This window comes from Linepithema humile, chromosome 8 (assembly GCF_040581485.1).
Source record: "Linepithema humile isolate Giens D197 chromosome 8, Lhum_UNIL_v1.0, whole genome shotgun sequence".
NCBI lineage: Eukaryota > Metazoa > Arthropoda > Insecta > Hymenoptera > Formicidae > Linepithema > Linepithema humile.
In genome coordinates, this window is record NC_090135.1 from 6,000,919 (window position 1) to 6,024,504 (window position 23,586).

General features: G+C 32.1%; 4 protein-coding genes across 13 annotated transcripts in view; all 4 read right to left on the reverse strand.

Annotated features, from left to right (window-relative positions):
- LOC105678615 (Ecdysone-induced protein 78C) overlaps positions 1–1,737 on the reverse strand; it is a 77,229-nt gene extending 75,492 nt beyond the window's left edge. For 3 of the 5 annotated variants that reach the window (XM_012378107.2, XM_067360451.1, XM_067360452.1), the window contains exon 1: positions 1,340–1,398. Coding sequence is in view for 2 of the 5 variants with exons in the window: in XM_067360454.1 (XP_067216555.1) it covers positions 1,340–1,428 (89 nt within the window). In the remaining 3 variants the exon portion in view is untranslated. Of the gene's footprint in view, positions 1–1,339 lie in introns of all 5 variants that reach the window. The other 2 variants (XM_067360454.1, XM_067360453.1) reach the window with 1 other exon arrangement.
- Positions 1,738–2,151: 414 nt separating this feature from the next.
- Dhps (Deoxyhypusine synthase) lies at positions 2,152–5,499 on the reverse strand. 2 transcript variants are annotated; one of them, XM_067360460.1, is made up of 8 exons: positions 5,211–5,499; positions 3,734–3,918; positions 3,375–3,653; positions 3,092–3,306; positions 2,812–3,004; positions 2,643–2,746; positions 2,445–2,570; positions 2,152–2,357 (listed from the first exon to the last, which is right to left on the reverse strand). In XM_067360460.1, the coding sequence occupies exons 2-8, from the start codon at positions 3,840–3,842 to the stop codon at positions 2,238–2,240; spliced, it is 1,146 nt and encodes a 381-aa protein (XP_067216561.1). In that variant the 5' UTR covers positions 3,843–3,918; positions 5,211–5,499; the 3' UTR covers positions 2,152–2,237. The 2 variants fall into 2 exon arrangements, with proteins under 2 accessions (XP_067216561.1, XP_067216562.1); XM_067360461.1 differs by lacking the exon at positions 5,211–5,499 and adding an exon at positions 4,215–4,541.
- Positions 5,500–6,842: 1,343 nt separating this feature from the next.
- LOC105673281 (ionotropic receptor 21a-like) lies at positions 6,843–11,784 on the reverse strand. Its single transcript, XM_067360862.1, has 9 exons — positions 11,717–11,784; positions 11,247–11,430; positions 10,950–11,098; positions 10,299–10,604; positions 10,011–10,113; positions 9,636–9,922; positions 8,237–8,572; positions 7,693–8,080; positions 6,843–7,204 (listed from the first exon to the last, which is right to left on the reverse strand). The coding sequence occupies exons 1-9, from the start codon at positions 11,782–11,784 to the stop codon at positions 6,920–6,922; spliced, it is 2,106 nt and encodes a 701-aa protein (XP_067216963.1). The 3' UTR covers positions 6,843–6,919.
- Positions 11,785–12,767: 983 nt separating this feature from the next.
- LOC137001493 (aminopeptidase N-like) lies at positions 12,768–22,310 on the reverse strand. 5 transcript variants are annotated; one of them, XM_067360447.1, is made up of 12 exons: positions 22,100–22,310; positions 20,700–21,221; positions 19,900–20,335; positions 19,012–19,174; positions 18,343–18,469; positions 18,017–18,101; positions 16,172–16,533; positions 15,459–15,733; positions 14,766–14,953; positions 14,288–14,611; positions 14,081–14,150; positions 12,768–13,895 (listed from the first exon to the last, which is right to left on the reverse strand). In XM_067360447.1, the coding sequence occupies exons 2-12, from the start codon at positions 20,758–20,760 to the stop codon at positions 13,758–13,760; spliced, it is 2,229 nt and encodes a 742-aa protein (XP_067216548.1). In that variant the 5' UTR covers positions 20,761–21,221; positions 22,100–22,310; the 3' UTR covers positions 12,768–13,757. The 5 variants fall into 5 exon arrangements, with proteins under 5 accessions (XP_067216548.1, XP_067216549.1, XP_067216545.1 ...); XM_067360444.1 differs by having other exon boundaries at positions 12,769–13,895; positions 19,900–20,349; positions 22,100–22,309; XM_067360446.1 differs by having other exon boundaries at positions 13,761–13,928; positions 19,900–20,349; positions 22,100–22,309.
- Between the last annotated feature and the right edge of the window lie 1,276 nt (positions 22,311–23,586).

Below are 23,586 nucleotides of genomic sequence, written 5' to 3' on the forward strand. Positions count from 1 at the left end.
CGAACACGCTACAGAAAGAAATTGAGCAATCTGTACACCAAACAATTAATTATATAGATAATTATACTTTAATTAATATAATAACTTCTCAATTCTATTTATTAGTTCACGCAACATAATTCGAAAAGACTAGATAATTCTCAACGGTTTTATTGAAACCTATTCGTTAACTTCTCCTAATTGCGAGATTATCACCGATGGATCAAGATTGAGACTGTTATAATTTTGGTAAATTAAATTCCCGATAACCGCTCAATTATTATAATTGCAATTTTAATTTCCAATACTCTTATTATCATAAGTGTACGTAAAGATCATTTTCTCACATACCGGAAAATTAGAATTGGCTGAAATTATATTACTTTGCAATGGAAAGCTCGATACGAATATCGGTCCTGCTCTTCGAGAGAGGTTAGGTTGGAGTTAAATTTTCTCAACTTGGAGATTTTTTTATTCCCCGCCAGATTTTACGTATTGATATCTCTGTCATAAAACAGAGACGGCTACCTCGAGAAATCGAGTGAGTGTTCACAGCGACTCGTTGTGCTCCGTTATTTGAATTTTTAAATCGACAGAATGGTGGAACGCGGACTGTACGCTAGAGCGAGAGGAAGCGGTGCACTTAATGCGTGCATTATTAATCGGCGTCCGCGCATATACACTCGATCCTGCAAATACGAGAACTTGCGTAAAACCTCTTACAGTTCGCCGCATAACCATAATATCGCGCGCATGGGATAACTTCTGAAGGCCGTGTGTACGCCACATTGTCGAATTGTACCGCAGCGCTTCGCTGGAAAGCAACTGGCCTAACCCTGAGCTTAAAAGATATTTGTCTCCCTTACCAGTGAAAATCAACTCAAAAAGCCACATAGATATGTTTCAGTTGAGATATTAAGGCATAAAAAGTTAATTAATGATTTGTAAAACGGAGATTTGAAGCGAAAGTCGCGTAAATAAATCGTATATATTTGTGCCAAGTCATCGCGAATCGAATTTTTATTTCGATTATATCAGAAACACATTGGCAACACTTATTCGAAAAAAAAAACAGTACATATTTGGAGATTGTTTCATACCTTGTGATTACCCAAAACCGAGAGGAAAAAACATGTCAAATTTTACAGCGTTGCGTACGCGCACGCAAATGTACGCGCACCGTGTAAATCGGCAAGTTCAATTTCTAATGTTGCCAATATTGGGAACTGAGCTCCACGTCGCCAACAGATAAATAAGAAACATTTTCGCATGACACAAAAATCGAGATCTACCGAGTATAATATATGAGTTTTCGAATTTAGGTATCTGAATGCGACGAGATGGGGGGATTTTCTCTCACCTGATGAAAGTGAAATCCGCGGAGGGGCTGGAGGGTCTCGGCGAAGAGCTCGCGGTGGACGCCGTGTTGGTCTCCTCCACGTCCATCATCGTTCATGCCGATGATGACCAGCTCTCCACCACCGCTGCGATATCCCGCGAGGGAGGAGGGTTGATAACAACGAGCACCGCGACCGCGACAGTCACGACGATGGCGACGATTCGCGAGAAGGTCGACCGACGACGACCGCGACCGATGACCACGACCGACCGAACCCCGTACAGTCGGCTTCCGCGCGGGGGAGGGGAACAGAAACCATAGAATTAAGGGAGCTTGAGCCGTGTTACGGGAGGGAAGGACTAAAGGGTTGGTTTCACGCCATTCACGCCCGTCGTCCGCGAGCGCGAGCGCGGGCAGGTAACAACTGGCGAACGACTCCAGCACCCCCACTACCCCCGCGCGACACGGGGCGCTGCGACGCCTGGCGAACCTGCGCCGCAACACCTGCTGCGCGGGCACGCAATCATCGCGCAGGCGTTTCAGCGACTTTCATCCGTTCGATTCCCAGAATCGCGATAAACCTCGGGAAGCGCGAATTTTTCAAGCGGAATCGAAACGGAACAAAAACAAAACGGCGATATATTAATTAACGTAATTAATGAAGCGCTCAACTTTTAAATTAGAGTTTTAACCTCTAAAGTTCAAGTTTAATGCCCATGTCAATGTTTCCAAAAAATTGTATAGAGTGAAAACTAATATTTTTTTTAGATGAAATAATTGTAAGCATCATATACCGTATTTGTTCTTGTTTGAGACTTGAGTAAAAACAACAGTTTTCGTTTTTTATTTTGAAAACAAATTCTTTAATAAATATAATTATATACATCAATATAATCATTACATTCTTCTGAATATTTTTTTATACATCTGCCTCACGCGCAGTGCTATATTTACGTGTGTTATTTATCCTCGAATGATAATATCTTACAAAAGTTTCTCCTACCAACAATGGAAATAGTAAAGTCGCGTCAGCACATACCTAAAACAAGAAAAGAGGCGAAATTACTTGATAATTTTATCCATCACTATTTGTTTAATCAGTAAATTAGAAAGATAATGCTGTTACCTTAACAGGTGTGGCGTCTTTCCGTATTTTTCCCCAAGAAATTGCTTCCTCGGGACGAGCGCCACTGTCACTGCCATCAAACTCCGAAGAAGTGTTGATGAAGACGGCATAATCGGCACCGTTCCTCTGTAATAAAATATTCTCATTACTGCGACTGCATATACGCTCAAATGATATGCGAAATTAGAATCGTCCTACCATGAGATTAGCATTGCAGATGTGATGTTTTATTACACCACCTCCGACGATTACCATACCGCTTTTCACCGCTTTCATAGCTATTCTGTTTAATCTCTTAAGATCTGTTGAATTAAAAATTTATCAGCTCATGCATTATGTAAATATTACATCAAAAATGTTAACTAACCCGCGTTTATATCAAGTACGAGTCCAGGATTTTTGAACGAGTGAAAGAACATCATATCACCAAGGCTACCATCCGTTAACGCTGGGCAAAATACTGGTATTTTATTCTTTGCGGCCCAGTAATAAATTGAATCTTCGTGATTGATTTCCTCACCGAGTCTTGTTATCATTTTAGATGGCGTCCATAAAGCACCCTAAAGTGCAATTCAACAATATATAAAAATACAAATCTATATCATTTTGCATATCCAATTCTCTTACAGATACATGATTTCATATACCTTCTCCTTTTGTTCAGCCAGCATTGCATCTAATTTTGGCATCAGCCAATCTTCAAACAAACAATAATTATTATTCGGCACTAATAAATTTCCAGTTCTGTTGAGTGCTTTATCTCTAAGCTGTCTATCATCCAAGTAGAAACTGCCAATATATGTGGGTGCCAAACATTTTATGAAATCTTCTTCTACTCCACCGGCTGTGGTCACGAGACAATCTACCTACAAATATTTCATTCAGTATCGCATAAAACAATTACTAAATAAAATCGTTAGATGCATAAACCTACCAGTTTATGCTGTACAAGAAATCTTATGGTTTCCCTAATACCACTAGACACCATGTTCGATGTGTAACCCAGAAATATCGTACAATGGGATTTTCTTTTTATGAATTCATCTTCTTCTATCGTATCCATTTGATCTTCTACGAGTGGTATGTTCCTTTGATACAACATTCGGTTTACTTCTTCGATCGCTAGTGCAAAATTTGTAGCTTGGAATCCACAATGCATCATAGTCTTAAATAATTCATGATAGTTCAGTCCTTTGTTAAAATCATAACCTGTATAATATACAATTTTATTATCATTAACATTAACAACAATAAAAGTAACTATTAGTGAAAAATATGCCAAGAAATACCTTTTACTATAGCTGCACCAGCTGGCAAAGAGCTGCTCGAAGCCAGAACAGCACTTTTTGCCACTTGCGCTTCATCCTGCAAATCTTCTTTTTTTTGTGTATCACCCATAATAATTTTCTTACAACTTTAGAAGTTTAAACAAATTAGAAGATTGAAAAAATTGTGTTTATTCTGAAGATTTAACCTGCAAAAAAGGTAGATATAATTTCCCACAAGTATAGATAATACATAAATAATGAAAAAAAGTACAAAATAATAATCACTACAATTCCTATTGTAAATAATATAATAGTTCTGCAATTTTATACTGTTAAACATGTCTAGCAGTCGTAAGATCGTATAACCGGTAAAATAATTCGTCATAACATAAAATTTTATTTGTAATTAAAATTGTATAGCTTTAAATTGTATTAAAAAATTTTTAGAAAATGTTGAATATACAAATAATGTGAGGGTAATTGTTTACTATCACTGCCTCACCTCCGACTTTGATCCAATTAGGCTCTTTCGACGCGTTTTTTTTTTTTAAATTTTTTCCTCTCGCAAAATTGTCGCTCTCCTCCGCGAGACGAGATATTTAGCGTCAAAGTTGACGACTTTCCAGGTTAAGAAACCTGTCACTTCGACGAATTGCAGCAACATGAGTATGTGCTGCGGTCACGCGCGCATGCGTACTAATAGAATTGTGCACGAAATACAAATATTTTCGATAATCATTAATTGTAAGTCGCAAACCCACGTTAAGTAGTATAATTATGAACCTTGCTTTGCGTAGACACAGGGTATTCCGCCCCCCCTCCGGGGGGGCGGACCCCTGTGTAAAATAAAAATAATAAAACTTTCGTGCGTATTCCAGAGCGGCATAGATTGCTTGATCTATCAAACTAGCTTTAACATTATATATTTTTGTGCAATCTAAACTAGTTTTAGCATTAAAGTAGCTTTAGATTGTACAAAAATATATAATGCTAAAGTTAGTTTGATAGATCAAGCAATCTATGCCGCTCTGGAATACGCACGAAAGTTTTATTATTTTTATTTTACACAGGGGGTCCGCCCCCCCCGGAGGGGGGGCGGAATACCCTGTGTCTACGCAAAGCAAAGTTCATAATTATACTACTTAACGTGGGTTTGCGATTTACAATTAATGATTATCGAAAATATATTTTATATTTCGTGCACAATTCTATTAGTACGCATGCGCGCGTGACCGCAGCACATATCCATTTCATCGAAGTGACAGGTTTCTTAACCTGGAAAGTCGTCAACTTTGACGCTAAATATCTCGTCTCGCGGAGGAGAGCGACAATTTTGCGAGAGGAAAAAGTTTTTAAAAAAAAAAACGCGTCGAAAGAGCCTAATTGGATCAAAATCGGAGGTGAGGCAGTGATAGTAAACAATTACCAATGTGAGTGTATTTAATTAAGAAGATTGACATTAATATAACTCAATATATTAATTTAGTTATATTCTAACCTGTCAATTAACGTATAAGCGTTCCAAACAGCTTTCACTGTAAGCAGCCATATTGTTTTTTAGCGCTTACAGGTATGCACACACACCATCTATCAACATTTGGATCAATTCTTCGTAAAGCCTGCATCAGACTATGGCTGCGTTCCGAAATTCACTGCCAGTACTGAAAATCTACAATATACGTAACGTAAACTGCAGATTTTCAGTACTGGCAGTGAATTTTGGAACGCAGCCTACGCAACTTGTTGCAGCCATTGAGTAAAAAGAAACAGGAGGGAGCGTTTGGTCTTAAAAGTGCGGACGGAAGTGACTATATAAAGTAGTCGCTCAAGATGGCCGCTCAAGGGCGCCAATATTGAATGACTTGTTATGTTTAATTAGGAAATAATGTATAATTAAAAGAAAATAACTATAATATGCAACAATAATACCAAATTTTAATGGCGTTTTTCATTGGGATTGCACTCGTGCAGTATTTCCATAAGAGCAATGTTAAAATCTAAAATCTAAATTTATATTAAATCCTTCGTCCTTACAAAAATTTATCCATGCATTTCTTTGATCCGGATTTTTCGGAAACCTGTTTGTGAGTGAAAATTATTTAGTAATTATTGTAAATCTACAATTTCACAATACTATACATATGATTATAATCTCCAAAATAAAAATCTCATTATTATTGATAATACTAACCGATGAAACGTTATTCCATGATTTCGAGCTGCTGCTGTTATGCCACAAGCTCTACAGTATACCATTTTGATCGTTTATTTCCATACACTGTTGCATAAAAGACTATACACTGCATATTAATACGTACGGCGTACGGTATGCCGCTTGCCGCAATGCTCGAGCATTCCCTCTCATAGCGTTTTCGATTATACAGGATTTGAACGACCCAGGGTTGATCAATCACTATTTTACTATAAATGCAAGTCTTTCATTGGTGGAGAGGTTGCAATGACGTCATTAACCAACTCTGGGTCGTTCAAATCCTGTATAATCGAAAACGCTATCACTTTCAAAAAGTGGTCGCTCAAGATGGCTGCCATGACGTACATCCGTCCGCGGATTTATTTAGTCCTGGCTAGTATATGCTCCCTCCTGTTTCTTTTTACTCAATGGTTGCAGCAATTCGCATGCGACCTAGTAAACTACTAAAAATACACCATACAGCACTCGGAATTTCTAGTAATTTACTAGACTGTATGCAAATGCTGCAATAAGTTGCATAGCCTGATGCTGACTTTAAAGGCCATCACACACAAAATGACATAACTGCATATGCATAGCATAAGACCGTCTCGACCAATGAGCATGCTATGTAAATCAAGATGGTGCCTTTATGCTAGATGTTCATTGGTCGAGACGGTCTTATGCTATGCATATGCAGTTATGTCATTTTGTGTGTGATGGCCTTTAAAGTACAAATTCATGGGATGCTAGATAGCAGCGTTGTCACAGTCACTTGACTACGATTTGACTTTATAATAGTCTTTTTAAGTTGTATTTTGCTCTAACATATTTTTGAACAATTTAAACACACGTCTCAATGGAGCTTGTAAAAGAACGTAGGTATTTATATAAAATATGAAAATTAAAAATACTCGATTCATGTGTAATTGTTCTTAACATATATATTTTGACATATAATTTTCTTACTACTTTGCGGGATAAACGTATATATATATATATATAAAAATAGCGTTTCAAGTTTCGATTTTATTATTGCTTTTATAAAACTCATTTTGATAGTACTTGTCGTACTTGGGATCTTTCAAGATGACATATTTCCAATGTAGAATTTCGCCGAGTAAAACTGCAAAACTGAGAAAGTATCCGATTCCGAGAGCAATGAGTGCTCCGTACAGCTTACGCAGATTTACCAGCGCTGTTTCGGATTTCGATTCCAGTCGAGACTCGTTGATCTTCGACCACTCCATCACATCGCTCAGCCACTTGTGCACCAGACCAATTTCTATCATCCGTCTCACCTAGAATACGAATTACACTCTCATGCTAAGTAAGTCCGAAACTTATATTAAAAATTAAGAAGACGTTCTTCATCAAGTTATTAACTTAATTAACTTTATTTCAAATAAAGCCCACTTTAGACAATTTAATTTGTTAATATAATTTGAAATAAAATTACATTTGCGATTTTATGTGACTGTAATACAGGAAACATTTGAAAAATCGGAGTACACACATGTACAAAATATATATCCGCTATTTTGTATGTGTAAATGTCGATTCTTCCATCTCTTGAACATTATAAATAGATTTCTATCTTGAATTCTGTCAAGAATGATATATAATCTAAAGCAGGCTTAAGAAGAGATAAATGTTATTTTATTTTGCCGGATAAAGAAAAAAACATCGCATATTTACAAGTCTTTCTGCAGCATATTCTTCACATACGACAATTCGGAATAATTGTAGCTAATCGTTCTTTACGGATTAATATTGTAAAGCAAAATACCCATAAATCTACATGAGGCTTCAGCGGAGAATTCTTTTCCAGTCCTAACGCGATTGGCATGTGAACGACACATTCCTCCATAATATGTAAATTGTACTTTACTCCCGATCCAGTATCCTTCTCGCTCTTGTTATTTTGGTCGTTTCCCTTCTCGTATATCCGCTTTCCGCGAACGTGCTGCAATAAATATGAGTTTTCGTAGTAGGAGAACGTTCCGTTTGCCACTCGATCGATGGCATCTTCCTCGTTTTCCGTTAACTCGAACTTGTGTCCGATCTCTTGACTATGCGGATCTGGAGAGGCAAGGAAGAACTCCTTGCCCTCCTCGCTCCATCCTCCGACAGCCAGCGACGATTTCGTCAGCTGCGTCAAAGTATCGATGGTTACTCTGCGGTGGCAAATGAATAAGCAGCGTTAAACGCGCAGAGGAAAAACAGAACTAATTCTTAAACATTGAAAAATATTTCATTCAAAATATACGCTAGTTTAAATCTCTCAGAAATCATTCTACGATTTTAATTATGCGTATCTTTTTTTACTTTACTTAGCAACAGGACGCGAGAGGGTGGCGGTCATACTAGCGCGGTAAGTGACAGTCGCCAAAATGCTGTAGAGCCACCACCAGCCGATGAAAATTCTCACGGCCCAGGCGTTCGGTAAGCGCGGCAGTGAGACTTGAAGCAGCATACTGTACGTGTACAAAATGCAATTCTGGAATTCAGTGAACAGATACAAACCCTTTGAGCTATCGTATGCGTTCTCCTCGCCCTGCTTCAAACGCACAAGCGAACCTATGTATTTCTGGTAGAACAATGCAAACACATGGAGGGCTCCGCCGCCTATCAACAGGGCACAAAGGAGCGCGATCCACGCGTTCAGCCTGAAAAAAAGCGAAAAAGTATAGCTATTATTCTTTTAAATTTTCCTAAATATTTTTTTTCTTCTATAAAAATACAGAGATATTTATACAGGGTGTCCCATTTTAAAAACCTCACGTGAATAACTTTTTGGAGAGACATTTTCAGGAAAAATGATTTAGACCAAAGTTGTTGGGTTTGGAGGAAGACATCCGATGATGACATTGGTTTAACCTAGGGTGTACATGCCAAGATCATATGGAGGTCAACTTTGTTTTTTAAATAGAACACCCTATTTATGATTCCAAAATCTAATAGCTGGTGTCAAGAGCTTTTCAAAACACTATAATGAAGTTATTTTTCATTAAGTACTTTTCGAGTTATGAGGCTTGAAAGTTACAGCATTTTGACATAAAATATAAAATATCTTGTGAAACATTCAATTTTCGGGAATCTTACCTTAATACTTTTATGCACAAAATAATGAGACGAATCAATTGGTATAAAGAAAACACATAGTTGCTTTCAAGAAAAAATATGTAATTTGTAACATGCAACTGCATACTTCTTTTTTAAACCAATGTGTTTTCTTTATACCAATTCATTTGTCTCATTATTTTGTGCATAAAAGTATTAAGGTAACATTCTCAAAAACTGAATGTTTTACAAGATATTTTATATTTTATGTCAAAATACTGTAATTTACAAGCCTCATAACTCGAAAAGTACTTAATGAAAAATAACTTTATTTTAATGTTTTGAAAAACTCTTGACACCAGCTATTAGATTTTGGAATCAAAAATAGGGTGTTCTATTTAAGAAAACAAAGTTGACCTCTATATGACCTTGGCATGTACACCCTAGGTTAAACCAATGTCATCATCGGATGTCCCCCTCCAAATCCAACAACTTTGGTCTAAATCATTTTTCTTGAAAATGTCTCTCTGAAAAGTTATTCACGTGGGGTTTTTAAAATGGGACATCTTGTATATTACAGATTTCCATAGCTGTAGGACAAAAAATGACTACAATCTTCTTTGACCAAGAACAATTTTTCGAGCACATGGAGTATCTGTGGTGAAATACCTGAAAGGCAGTATTAGTAATTTCCATGAGTTATCGGTCAACGCTTCCGGCGTTAAGAAGGTAAGACACTCTGTATTATACGGTGCGGACAGGTCGAGATGATTCAAATGATGCAGCGTGTAATGCAGATCTCCGAGAAAGAAATCGGCTTTCCCAGCGATTGCCTCGCCAAGGAGACCGGTGTAACTATCGTTGTCTCCCGCTTTACCCCACTTTTCATTCTTGATATTATAAGGCATATAATAGTTCGCTTTGAAATTCATCGCCTTTGCTATAACTCGAATTAGCTAAAGCAACGAATTATTTCTTTTTATATTAGTTTATATCTACCTTTCTTATTTTCTCATTTTTTTTCTATGCCCTTAATATACATACTTCAAATTCGATACCTAAAGCTTTAGGGCTTGCGATTGTGCTTTGATGGTACTGATCTCGCGATGCTTCTGTCACGGCCGGTATATGTTCGAAAACCGCAACTCTGTAAGTTTTATTTGAACATTAATATTCTAAAGCATTGTTGAAATAACTAATCTTTTACCCTGTTTATAATAGAAAAATTTAGAAACGCAAAATTCTGTTTAATCAATATTTTGTTTTTAAATGTGTTATATTTTTTGCAAATCATATTTAGATTGTGTTTATGCACTAATTTCACGTACTAACCGTAAACCATTGCCGCGAAGATCCATGGTTTTCGACAGATAGTGGTCATTGCCGTAGCGCAATTTGCCATCCTGCCACGAGTCGACATACTTCGTCGTGAAGCCCATCGTACGCGATGGATAGTAGACGGTGCTGAGATCAATTCGCTCCGCGGTAATCCGTTCGCCCGAACGATATTTAAACGTATTATATTTCCGTATAAACACCACATTAACAATTCGATTCCAAATATAATGCAATTCAGGCCTGAACAAGCGATTATCGTGCAGAAGTAAAAAGTAACCTCGCGTGTCGATTAAACGTTCTCTGTGGAAGTCAAATGCGAGTTAGCGTGAAAGAAACGCGATAAAAGATAGATGTGAAATGCGCTGTATAACATTGAAGAAAGAATAATCATTTTCTATTATCGCAATTCAAAAATTCTTCAATTTCAACAATTTTAAACTTATATAATATACACAAAAAATTTCTTCAAAAGATGATTAATGTTTATCTTTTCGAATTATAATATTATTAATTTAGTTTCTCAATTGCAGCGGCGCGTGTTGAATCGTTATGCCATTCGAGTCTTTGTTAGAACTGTGATATTAATATAATTTCTAGCAATTGTCAAATTTGTAATAATTGTTAGTAGATTTTTTTATTCTTTACCCTTCAACATATTGCAAGAATCTTGATGTTAACAGTCCATTGGCAATTAATATCACGTACGCATCGCAGTCATCTGCTTTGATATGCTGGAGTGTTCTCGCAAGTAACTTCCTCGGTCGTGAAAAATCCTCACTATCGCGTATGGCGATCTGTGCGAAGACAAAGTGACACAAAACGTATTTATGAATTATTAACTTCGTTATTGAATAAATGTGGTATAAATCATAGACGTGAGAAAGAAGTTCGATTACAGCGCATATCAGTAAATTGATATGAGTTTTTGTATATATTACTTACGTCGTATTTCGACAAAAAAGAAGATATTTCCATACTGTGCACATCAATCAGTCTGCGATAAAAAGGATCTGTGATAAAGACTATGCAACTACTATGTGCAGAAATTTGTTTCACGATTCTCTGGACCACTGATCTCAGATTGTTGGTTTCGTGCTCGCAACGATGCACCTCTTCGAAATAGTTTCTGCAGTTATTGGAATTTGTTAGAATAAACTTTATTCAACTATAGACTCTAATCGCAGAATCAATTAAACATTAAATAATTGTATTAACTAATTATCTAGTATTTTAAATAAATTACTCGAGTCACGATAAAATAAAAAACTCGCACACTGTCCTCGCAATATGCATATTTTCGAGCGATTTATAATGGATTTGTTAACTCCGCATTAATTTAATACTAAATTATTGTGTCATTCTCTAGAATCACTAGTCGAAATATTTATATTACTTTACACGGATTATTTTACCTGCCAACAATAGTGAGGATGGATTGCGAAAACACGATGAAAACCGCTGTTATCACCTCGAAATGCATGTCGAAATATTTATTCTCATTTTACTCGTCGCATCCGAATACTTGGCTCGTATCGAATTATCGATCTCTCGCGATCTTTTACGTCTTTCCCCACAATGTAAATTTTTAACTATCTCATTTTCAAACAATTGTGTCTGTCGAGGCAACACAATCGCTCTTGCATAATTCTAGCACATCTTGAATAATGTTAGACCGAACAGCTTGTTGTAGGTCGAAACAAACATTTCGCTAAATAAATTAGTTTGCTCATTAGTGCTGGTAAAAATCTAGATGCGATCGCCCAATTATTATTTCACAATACGATATTAAATCGATATCATTAAAAAGTATCTCACACAATACGGTGCCAAATATGATATTTGAAAATATGTGATAAAAGAGAACATCAAAAAATCAATTTTAAATGTACAAACTAATCATATACATACATATACAGTTTATTTTTTGGATTGATTAACAATATATCAATCTTTTACGCAAGTGAACAAGTGTTCTTCGATTTTGCGGGAGAACTATACATTTAAGATAACTAATTAAAGTATATTTTTAACTTTAAACTTGAAATAACTCATGAAAGACATAAATCTTTTTCTTATAAAGTCAACATACAAACATACTTTTATATGAGCTTATTTTCAAATCGTTCGGTTTAGGCGTTATTGAAATCCGAGAATTATTGAGATCCGGCTCTTCTCAGCTCAGTGGTTTCGCGTTTAGTCACGTCGCTCTTTTGCGCGTTACACTTGAATTTGGCGCGAGACACGACCGTGTCTCTTGATACTTACAATTAGGCGAAGTTATGGAAAAGTATTAGAATTAATTTTCAATATTTCAAACTTTTCTGTTCTGTTCAATGTGCTCTATCCGCTCACGAGCGTTGATCCGTGAGTTACCAGACATCCTGTATATATTTAATCTTATCATTAAAAGAAAATATTGAACTTTAGTGCAAACTTAGCATTATACCAAATACATTGCTGGCTATTTAATGATTGTCAAAATGTTTGGCAAGGTCCGTTATTGCTCGTTTGTCTTGCGTGATCGAAGAGAAAACAAAAGACCAGCAAATCAAAGATATGAATCACCCAAATCATGTTTATTGCAAGAGATATCATCAGAGATGTGCCCAATAATTTGTTTTCTACCGCTCGATTGGCTTAGTCCGTCGAGTTTCTTTTTCTTTTAGATGACCTCGGATTTATCGATTTCTTGAATTGCTTTAGGTATTACAGAACTGCTGCAGATTCTTTAAGACTGCCCCGATCCACTTAAAACAGTGTAGGATTGCGCTCTGTTCATTAAATGCGCTCTTACAACTCTAAGTAAGCAATATTCTTGATCTGAATATAGAACCAATTAAACGACGATAATTTCAAGTATATTATTTGTCATCAAATCGGTAGAAGAAATCATATTCGGCTTGTTATAAATAAAACGTCTCGGAAAGAGATTGTAAGTGATTTTTTCTAGACGAAACTAATAGATGTACTTTCATTACCAATTAATAAATATTAACTAAAGAAATTGTGAGTTCGATATATCAGCCATTGCCAATAGTAAAGAATCGTTTACAATATAATATGATAAATACAACTTTTACAACTCATGTATGACGGCTTTCTTCTTACAATTAGATTATCCATATAAACAATTCAATGCAAATATTAATATTACCTTTCCTACTATTACAGATATTTTAAAATTTTTGGCATAAGCATACAGACATTCAAAATATTTTATTTCATATTACTTTATTTTTGACAAAAATTATTTTCTTGCAAGTTACATTATATTTTCCCAGACATATTTTGTACTCTGGAGGGAGAACCAATTCTTTCTTCAATATTGATTATAAGACATTTATAGTTGTCAAATAATTTTCTATAATATTTTTTATTGCAAATCAAAGAAGACAAATATGTGCTCCAACAAAAATTTGCAGTGTAAGGAGGAATAATTAAATTAAGTAAATATTACTTTAACCGAGGTATACCGAAGAGCCCATAATTTGTAACTTGTCTTCCATACTCGTCTATTCGTTTTTTAATTTTTTTTTTAACATCATCAATTAGTCGCTCTCCCCCCAAATTAGCTTTCACGAATTCAAGTACCTGAGACAAATTATTTCGACAACATCAATAAACCTAAAATTTTTTTGTACTACAGTTTATGAGTGCATTAATTGCTGTGTTGAAGGTAATCGGATCCGATATGTCATATACAAAAAAATCAAATAAAAATAAGCTAAATATTAAGTAATAAAGAAATGAGTGTTATTTAAGTCAAAAAAATATACCTTATTTAATTGCTTTACAGCATGTTGGTGCGTAATAATAACAATTAATATTGCAATTTTGTCGCGTTGCCTGCGAAAAAATAAAGTGATAAATATTATTATTTAAAAAGGCAATAAGAATAAAAGAAACGCGGGTGGATAAAAATTATAAATATAACAAATATTTATATAAATATAGAGATATATTTGTAAAAAAATTATTATTACGTATTGGAGGTGAACATAAGTGTATTTTGATTGAGATTTTGCAATACAAAATCGCAAATTATATTGTTTCTTGCATGTTTCGCAACGGTAAGAAGAATTATGTGAGCACGTGTATTTCTGTGATGTAATAAATAATTATCTTTTGAATTCAGTGTCAAATAAGCAGAAATCATTTCAGGTTTTCTGTTGCAAGTTAAATATTCTAAAAGTTGATTATCACGTATTTCTGCCCATTTGGTATATATTTCGTACATAATTTTGTGGTCCGCTGACATCAAACCATTACAATACATCCATTCTTTCCATTCTGATTGCATTGTTGAACTGTTATTAGAAAAAAAAGTATTTCTTACAAAAATTTAGCTTATTTAATGATAAAATAATTTATCCAGTACAGTATTTGATGTATATAATATAAGAATATGTAGAGCAAAACAGATATTGTTTATATAAATATTGTGGTTGTAAAACATCTTACGTGTAATTTGAAGGATAAAGATTTTTCTTCATTTGCATACTGGCTACATTTCTACATTCTTTGTTACCAATAACACATGCCCATCTTACGGCTTCTTCTCTTAAACGTTCTATAAGATCGCTCTCGTATGGCTTTGTATAATATCCTATTTTTTGTAGAACTCCAGTCAATATTTTTTCCATCTTTTCCTAAAAATTGAAAAGTAATATAAATTTTAATCTATTGTTTTTTATAAAATATGTATGTATATTTATATATTTATATAAATTTATTTTAACTTTTTTTGTATACAAAGTCATTCAAAACAACCTGACGTTCTTGAAATATCATATCCTTGAGCGATTTTTAAAACGATTTTTCTTCTCGCAAAATTTCGTCCGGAACTTAGTTTTTGAGTTATAATTGAAGATAGTTCACTATTTACACTCACACACACTGTGACTGTGAAGTGTTACGTTACTCTTAAGATGCGTTGCACTGCCCCTGCTTACCCGCTATACCGGACTCACGTGTGTACGAACTATTTTCAATTATATCTCAAAAACCAACCTTCGAACAAAATTTTGCTAAAAAAAAATTATCTTAGAAATCACTGAAGAATACGACACTTCAAGGACATGAGATTGTATTGAATCACCCTATACAGATAATATTTTGATGTAATATTTCTTATAAAAATTTCCTATTACCTACCTTTACATTGTCAGCTTTTTGAATTGGAATCATGACAGTTATATATTCAAAAGCTTTAAACATAGCATACCATACTACATAATTCGTTTCTCGTGATAAAAATTCAGAGATTTTCCAAAACACAGTGTAATCAAGTTGTTTATGTATGAGGAAGTAAAACGCATCATCTATGATTTGAGCTCGATTAAGAATATGTATGTCGAAATATCTCGTTGAATTCATGTACTGCGCAAGTTTAAGCCAATTATCAGTATCATAATTAACACGATAATACCCTGTCATAAAAAAGAAAGTTTTCATCATTAAAGTCTCTTGGTAGAGTTTATCAAGAAATAATTTTTTATATCGCATTTTGTGAAACATTTCCTCAAATAATTTATTTTTTACTAAAATATTTTGAACAATTTGTTTGAAAAAAGTGTAGGAGCGATTAATGTGTGAGAATGTTTGCTTGCAAGCATGAGTGACACGCACACGTACGAGTATGCGAGTGCATGTATCATGAGCAGTATGTCCGTATCAGACTGCATATTGAAGATTGAGATTAAAAATTGAATATTGAAATTTGACTAATCAGGACAAAGAACTTTTAGCTTCTTTTGTTTTGATTGGTCAAATTTCAATTTTTAATCTTTAATGCGTAGTCTGATACGGGCGTAAGTTTAAAAAAGCAAAAAAGATTAAACATAATAAATGAAATGTTTTATACTTACCTGTTTGTTGTAAATTGACTATAATCCAATCATTTTCATCAAACTTTTGCACTAATCTTTTCGGTTTTTCCGGTGATAGCCAAAAGGATTTATTGACAAAAATATCGTGAAAGTTCATATTTGATTTTGTCGTATACGTCACAAATGCTGAAAGATGTTCTGTATCGTCAATAAAACTGTAACTGCTATATTCGAATGTTGTCTTGTTGATAAAATAATTGCGTGTCACGTATAGTACAGGATAATATTGTTCCGCTATCCAAACGGATATAAGTTTGTTTAAAATTAAGACGCTGGAATTATTTGGATACGTGCGTAAAATAGTTTGTATTATGTCCCATAAATTATCTGTTTGATTGTATCTGTAAAATGGAAAATTTTTATAAGAGTATACATTGTGCGAGTTAATATTTAATATATTAAAATATTAATTTATATATTTATATAATTAGTAATTAGTAGAATTTGTATACTTGTATGAGAATTGTAATGAGATATACTATATAGGATATATCTTTTCGGATTTGGAAACAACTACTTTCTTTAACTTTCTTTAACTAGTTTTATATTTCGGAAAAATTAAAACTTGTTTTCAAAATTGTAGATAAAGATGATAATTTATCAAAATATTTTATTCTTTTTATATTCACTTTTTATATTGAATTATATTAATAAACTTTGACTATAATATGAAGAATAAAAGTTCCTCTATCTGTGCATATTTTGAATATTAGTTTTCAAAAGACTATTAAAAGATTATCATAGTTAATTAAACTTTATAATGAATTTTGGTTTGCATAAATAGGAATAGTATTTTAATTTCAGAAGATAAAAAGAGGAAGAGGGGTGAGAGAGAGAGAGAGGGGGGGGAGGGGGGAGGGAGGGAGGGAGGGAGGGAGGGAGAGAGAGAGAGAGAGAGAGAGAGAGAGAGAGAGAGAGAGAGAGAGAGAGAGAGAGAGAGAGAGAGAGAGAGAGAGAGAGAGAGAGAGAGAGAGAGAGAGAGAGAGAGAGAGAGGAAGAAGCACGCATCAAAATTGACATAGAGCCTTCTAAAATGACATTTTTCAGAATTTAAATGTTACGTTTTATCAAAACTGATACGTATAAATAATATAAACGTGATTTGTTCGATTAGTTAATTCATTAAAATCCATATTTTGTATAGTTCCTATTTATTTATATACTAAATCCTTCCTATTTATATACTAAATCAGCTTGTATCAAAATCTTTAAGTTTGAAATCTTTGTTTTTATGACTTTTGCAGAATTATGTAATTTAAATAACAATAATTATCAGTTTTGGTAATATTAAATTATTCTACATGTTTTCTAAAAGTATTATACTTATACTTTCACTTTTATTGTTTTCTTCATGGTACGATTTGAAGAATTTTATTAAGGTGTACCGAAAACTGACATATTCAACAGTGGGCGACTTATCGATATGTAAATTAATTTAAATTAGCACACATAAATTTTACTTTAAAAATAAGAAATTGAATTATATCTATCTAGTTCTTTATAAATGCTGTACACTAAAAGACATTGGCATTATTATATTATTAATATAATTATAATATAAATTTTTATCTTGAGTTTTTAACTAATTGTAAGGAATAATTTCTAAAAACAAAATATATATCGGTTTTGGCGATTTTTCTTGAAAACTCAACGTTATGTTGCTTACAGCTTTGTGGATTTAAGATAACTCGATAGGTTTGAAGCAGTTTATATTTATCCTTTTAGATATTTTAGATATTTTAGATATTTTAAATACGTCACTTTTCTTTAATATTCGATTTATATAATTATCATCTAGCAAAAGATATAAAAGATATTACTTACTGTTTGTTAGTAACATATGTGCAGATACCAGTCCAAAACACATCAGCAGTTATCAAATGGTATAAGATGCGCCATACATTGGTTGCTGAAACAATTAAAATTATAATATGCTTATAAGTACTTTGAAATACATATTTTTTAAAAATTAAGATATATTTCTTTTATATTAAAATTTACTTATGTTTCAGTACATTGTATTTTAAATAGTGTATAAGTTTTTTATATTTTTTTGTAAAATTTAAAAATTTACGTATTATTCAACAGTATTATTTAATTACATTTACTTTAATCATTTGTAGGCTTTTACTTATACTTTCCTAACTTACATTTTATATGATCTAGAGAATGAATAAGTGCATTCTTTTTATTTGCATTAGAAGCAGTATTAAAGACAAAGGATTTCCGTTGTGTTTCGACGATAAATAAATTCAGTATGTCATTTTCCGAAGGAATCTGAAAAATTTAAAATAACGAAATAATTGTTTAGATAGAACAAATTGTATTTAAAACAGTACAGCGCCCTTGATCTTTGCAAATAAACTTTTGGCTTGTTTTTTATCACAAGACAAATTCTTTATTAAATAATTATTATCAAAAGAAGTGTAATGAATACAACGTAATTTTCTGACACCATGTATATTAAATATAACAACTCTTAGCAGATTTATCTATTTAAACATGATAAATTGAATGTATAGGTTTTGATCATCACTCCACGTTTAATCTGCTAACAATAAGAGTTTGTTCTATTAAATATAAATGGTATCATAAAATATCATAAAAATGCGTTTTATTTCAGAAAACTTCTTTTGTTAATAATTTTTCAATAAATATGAGCGACGACTAAAACTTTTTTCTTACTCAGGACAATTAGCCTTGGTAATATATATATCAGGGTCAAAACAATTGGATCTGATTAATAACGCAAATCTAAATATTTTTCAAACGTATACCAATAATAAGAATTTATCAATATAAATAATGAGAAAAACAACCTGATAAAAGATATACGCTGCAAGAAATGTAATAAAACCTGTTTTTGACCATAGTATCACATCATTATACCAAAGAGATACTATTTGATTTGTTATTAAGTACGACACTTTGAATTTATGCCCAACGGGATATAAGTCTTCGTCATGAAGAATATCAAATTCGCTGAAAAATGATTTCAAATATGAAAAGTTCGTCGACAATGTTTGCGGTAATTAAACAATTTAATAGGTCTCCATATTGTAGATATGAGAAATTAATACAAAGTCACGAATAAATTTTTTATAACTTTTTTTTGCAAGAAATATATTTAAGATTTTTTAAACTAAATCTCATAACAAAAGTGACTTTTCAATTTTGTGCTATTATGTATTTTTATTCAGCAGTGTAATTTATTTTGTCTATGAAACGATGTAATATTAACTGTTTATTTATACAATCACACACAGGCTTTATTTCAAAAAGCTAAAAAAGAAAAATTTGGTACATTTTGCATAAATAACTTCACGGATAAAAAAAAACATTAGAATTTGGAAGACAAGAACTCTGATAAAGTCCGACAAAATAACTGATATAATAAAAGCCTTTATAGCAGTCACTTGATTTGTGCAACTTAAAACACACAGTTATATTTCATGCTTCTAAAACTGAAGCTAAATCAAAATCTGATTTGACATAAAAAATAATTATTTCAAAGTTTAATTTAAAGATAATGATATCTTCTTAATAAAACGCAAGTTAAAATCTATAGATTTCAGCTATTTCCTAATTTATACATTGTGACATAAAAATATGTATATTTTTCAGTTTTAAAATAATATTATTTGATAGTTTTTAATTTTTTATTCAATAATTATTTTTTGTTAATTTATTTTAGTTTTGAATATTACCTTTGTAAAATCAGTCCCCATATCAGACTGTTATTATGTTGAGTATCCCAAAATACAACATAGTCTATTTTTGATATTTTGGCTAATGCACTATTTTCACGTGTCAAAAAGTGTAGGATTTGTTCGCTAATACATTGCGCTAATTGTAAATAATTTATTGTGTCTTTTCTACTCCACAATGTGATATTTGCAGCCGAAGTAGAAACTTTAGTGAATGTAGTTATTACAAACTTTAAATGTTGAATGAACATTAAAGGTGATTTCTCAAAATGTGTCCACATCATGTCACTCTTGTCATCATTTTCTGTCGTTTGTACAGGCATATTTGATAAAGCTGAGTAATATTTATGATGCTTGATAGAAATTTTATAGGTGGAATTAAATCTTAAATTGCCCCAACATGGGAATAGTTGTTGAGCAGTCATTACATCAAGACCTGTCGCATTTAACCTATCATATTTTAACAATATGGTATTTATAAAATTTTAAATATAATTATACTCAAAGATCGACTAAGGATAGACTAGAAGTGTTGGATTTCATAAAAATTGAATCATAGTTTATAACACTGTACAGAATTTTTCGAATGTACCAATTTGACATATATTTCTACATCTTAAAATCGACAAATTTGAAATGTAGTGTTGAATTTATTTCAGTACTATTATGACTATTTTATGAAATATGCAATTCTCGAGATGTCATCCGGTTTATGAATGTACTTAATAAATGTATTTTGAAAAGAATATTGGCGAAAATAGTCTTTATATTTAATTTTGTTTCAAATATTTTTTACTTACATATTGTTCTTCCATATTGTTTTATTAGAGTGTGAAGATGCAGAGAAGTGTTTCTTGTCATTATTTATGTGACGTATATATGCTATTTGTAGAGTGTATCTTCCAGGTGATAAAAATTTCGCAAGTTTTGGCGTGTTGGAAAAATCAATTGTAAGCTTGTTTAGTTTATTATTAAATGAATATCTTGGAATATTAATTTGTTCTTTAGAAAGGTTGTCATACAAATCAATTTGAAAAATAGCGAAAATCACTGGATGCATAGATATCTTCTTTGTTCGACGATTAATAAGTATAGTTATATTACATTCACCAATAATGTCATTTGTTTTGTAACTAAATCTTATTTTGGCATCATAATGCACTGGTGTTATAACCGGTGCTAAATCTGGTGAATAAACTGGAGTCTCAATTTTAGGAACGGCAGCAGTGCAAAGTGCTATTGTAGCGATTAACATTATTTCGCCATTTGTTAAAAGTTTTCGGAATATCATATTCATTTTTCTTTATGTAGAAAAAAAGTTTCTGAAAAAAGTATTTGTTGGCAATAAAACATATACATTTGCAACACATAGTTCTTCATTTTTATATAACAGAAAAAGGCATATAATAACGATTATAAAAATTTACACAAAAAAGATATAGAAAAAACCATGATACACTGAGAGGAAAGTGTGTGATATCTTGGACTATAATTGCATGATATTATAATTACAGTCACGATACTCAATTTTATAGGAATTGTTAGTATAATGTTAGCAATAATAATTTTATACATATAGTATATTGCCAAACATATAGTCAATCATATAGTTAGAACATTTGAAAAAACATGGTTGACGCTAAAAAATACTATTGATTATAGTTTCTGCTATTATTCTTTTCTTACAGTGTAAAATATGTGTAGCGAAAGAAACGTGAAAATGTAAAATTGATAACATATTTCTGATAGTGTTTAGAAAGATAGTAATATTTCACGTATATGTATGAGTAATTTTCTGTATAAAGTGTTATCAAAAACATGTGAAATATTTAAAAATGCCTTTCAAAATACAAAAATAAAAAGAAGACGAAATTATAACTGAAAGTGCTAGTAATCCGAGATACATTAAAATAATTAATTATTATTTTTCTAATCAGTTATGATATCTATTCTCAAATACACGTAAGCAAGTTGCGCACGCAATTCACGGACAGTTAATTTTTACTTTGCACAAATGATAATTAATCATTACATATGAAGACACTCATGTTGTACAAAATAAAAAATAAAAGAGTGAAAAGAAATTCGTGATACAATTACTTATTCAGAAAAAAATTTGAGAAAATAAAATTGTATCTATCATGCTTTATAAATTTTTCTATATTTTAGAATTAGAAATTTTTTGCTTCTGGTTACTTACCTACATATATTAAAATTGTCAATTAAAATTGCTACGTAAATATGTACAATTTTGTAAGAATAATACAGTTCACATCGTCTTACACACAAATCGTATGCCAAAAATATATAAATCAAACTGTCATCCTATTGCACCGAGAAGTCTCTGAATACTAAGAAGCATATTCGTAACTGATATAATATATATGTTGTCACAAAAACAGTTGCTAAGAGGTTATTCAACAGGAAAACACTTCACTAGTTGACAGAAGAGCGCAGAAATTTAAGTACATAATAAGTTAAATATGCGTATAGAAACCAAAATTGTACAGTTTTTAATTGCTGACAAACCAAATTGTTAAATAGTATTTATAAATTTATAAGTAATATTAATTTTTGCGTGTAATTGTATTTAACTATTATGCAATCAGACATTTGGGATCGTAAATCTATATATTGTAAATCTATTATTTGTAATAAATGCTATAATATCTGTTCAAATTTTCTGTTTGATATTAAAATGACTGTTATATTTTATAGTCTAAGATATTATGTTGAAAGGTTTAATTTTTTTTTGTACTATTACTTTTGCGCAATTAATTACGCCATAAACGAAGTAAACTATACTTTATTTAAATGTTGGAAGAAAAGATGATTCAACGGAACAAACAATGGATTCGTAATGTCTGACAAATAGTATGTATTTTTAATTAGCAGGTGTCAGCGAGAATAGAAAACATGAAAAAACATAAGATTCGATAGATATATTAAGCATATATTTGTATAATCTGATATACACTTATGTGACATACATTATTCAAAAAATGATGTTTATATTAATTTACTACATCAATATCTCCAATATTGTTAACTTCTTTAAATGCAATTAATATTAATATGTATGTATATTATTACTAGCACCCTATTACATGTCGTATCTGACGATTGTACTATTACATGTCTTATCTAAAGGGTGATAATCATTTTCTTATCTTGGTGCCTGTCCGTAGTAGTTATCGTTATACGCTATTGTAGAGTTAGGAAGCAATTTGGCTCTTTGAAGGATATCGATCAAGTAAACAAATGTTGACAGTGTTGGTAGATTAACAGCAACTTTGATCAAATCTGTTCGTAAATTTGTCCAAACCATAATAAAAGATGCATTAAGTCCAAAAATGCAAAAGTATGCAACGAAATATTCGTTTCTAATCTTTAATAGCTATAATTATGTTGCTAATTAAATTTTTTACTAGTAAATTTTAAAATCTTGTACTGTTTACTTCAAATTTGTTCATAGTTTTCAAATATTGTGTGGCGCACGCGCGCGTGTGTGTGTAAGTGTTTTATTATTTGAGAAAAGCTTATCAACGCTAAAACTAATATAACAATTGCAAAAAAAAGTTTTCCTTCTTTTATAAATAATTATTTCTTAATAAGTAATATTATGTATGTATAATATAATTTGCAAATGCTAATGTTTTTTTTGTTATCGCACTTTGTTATCACAAT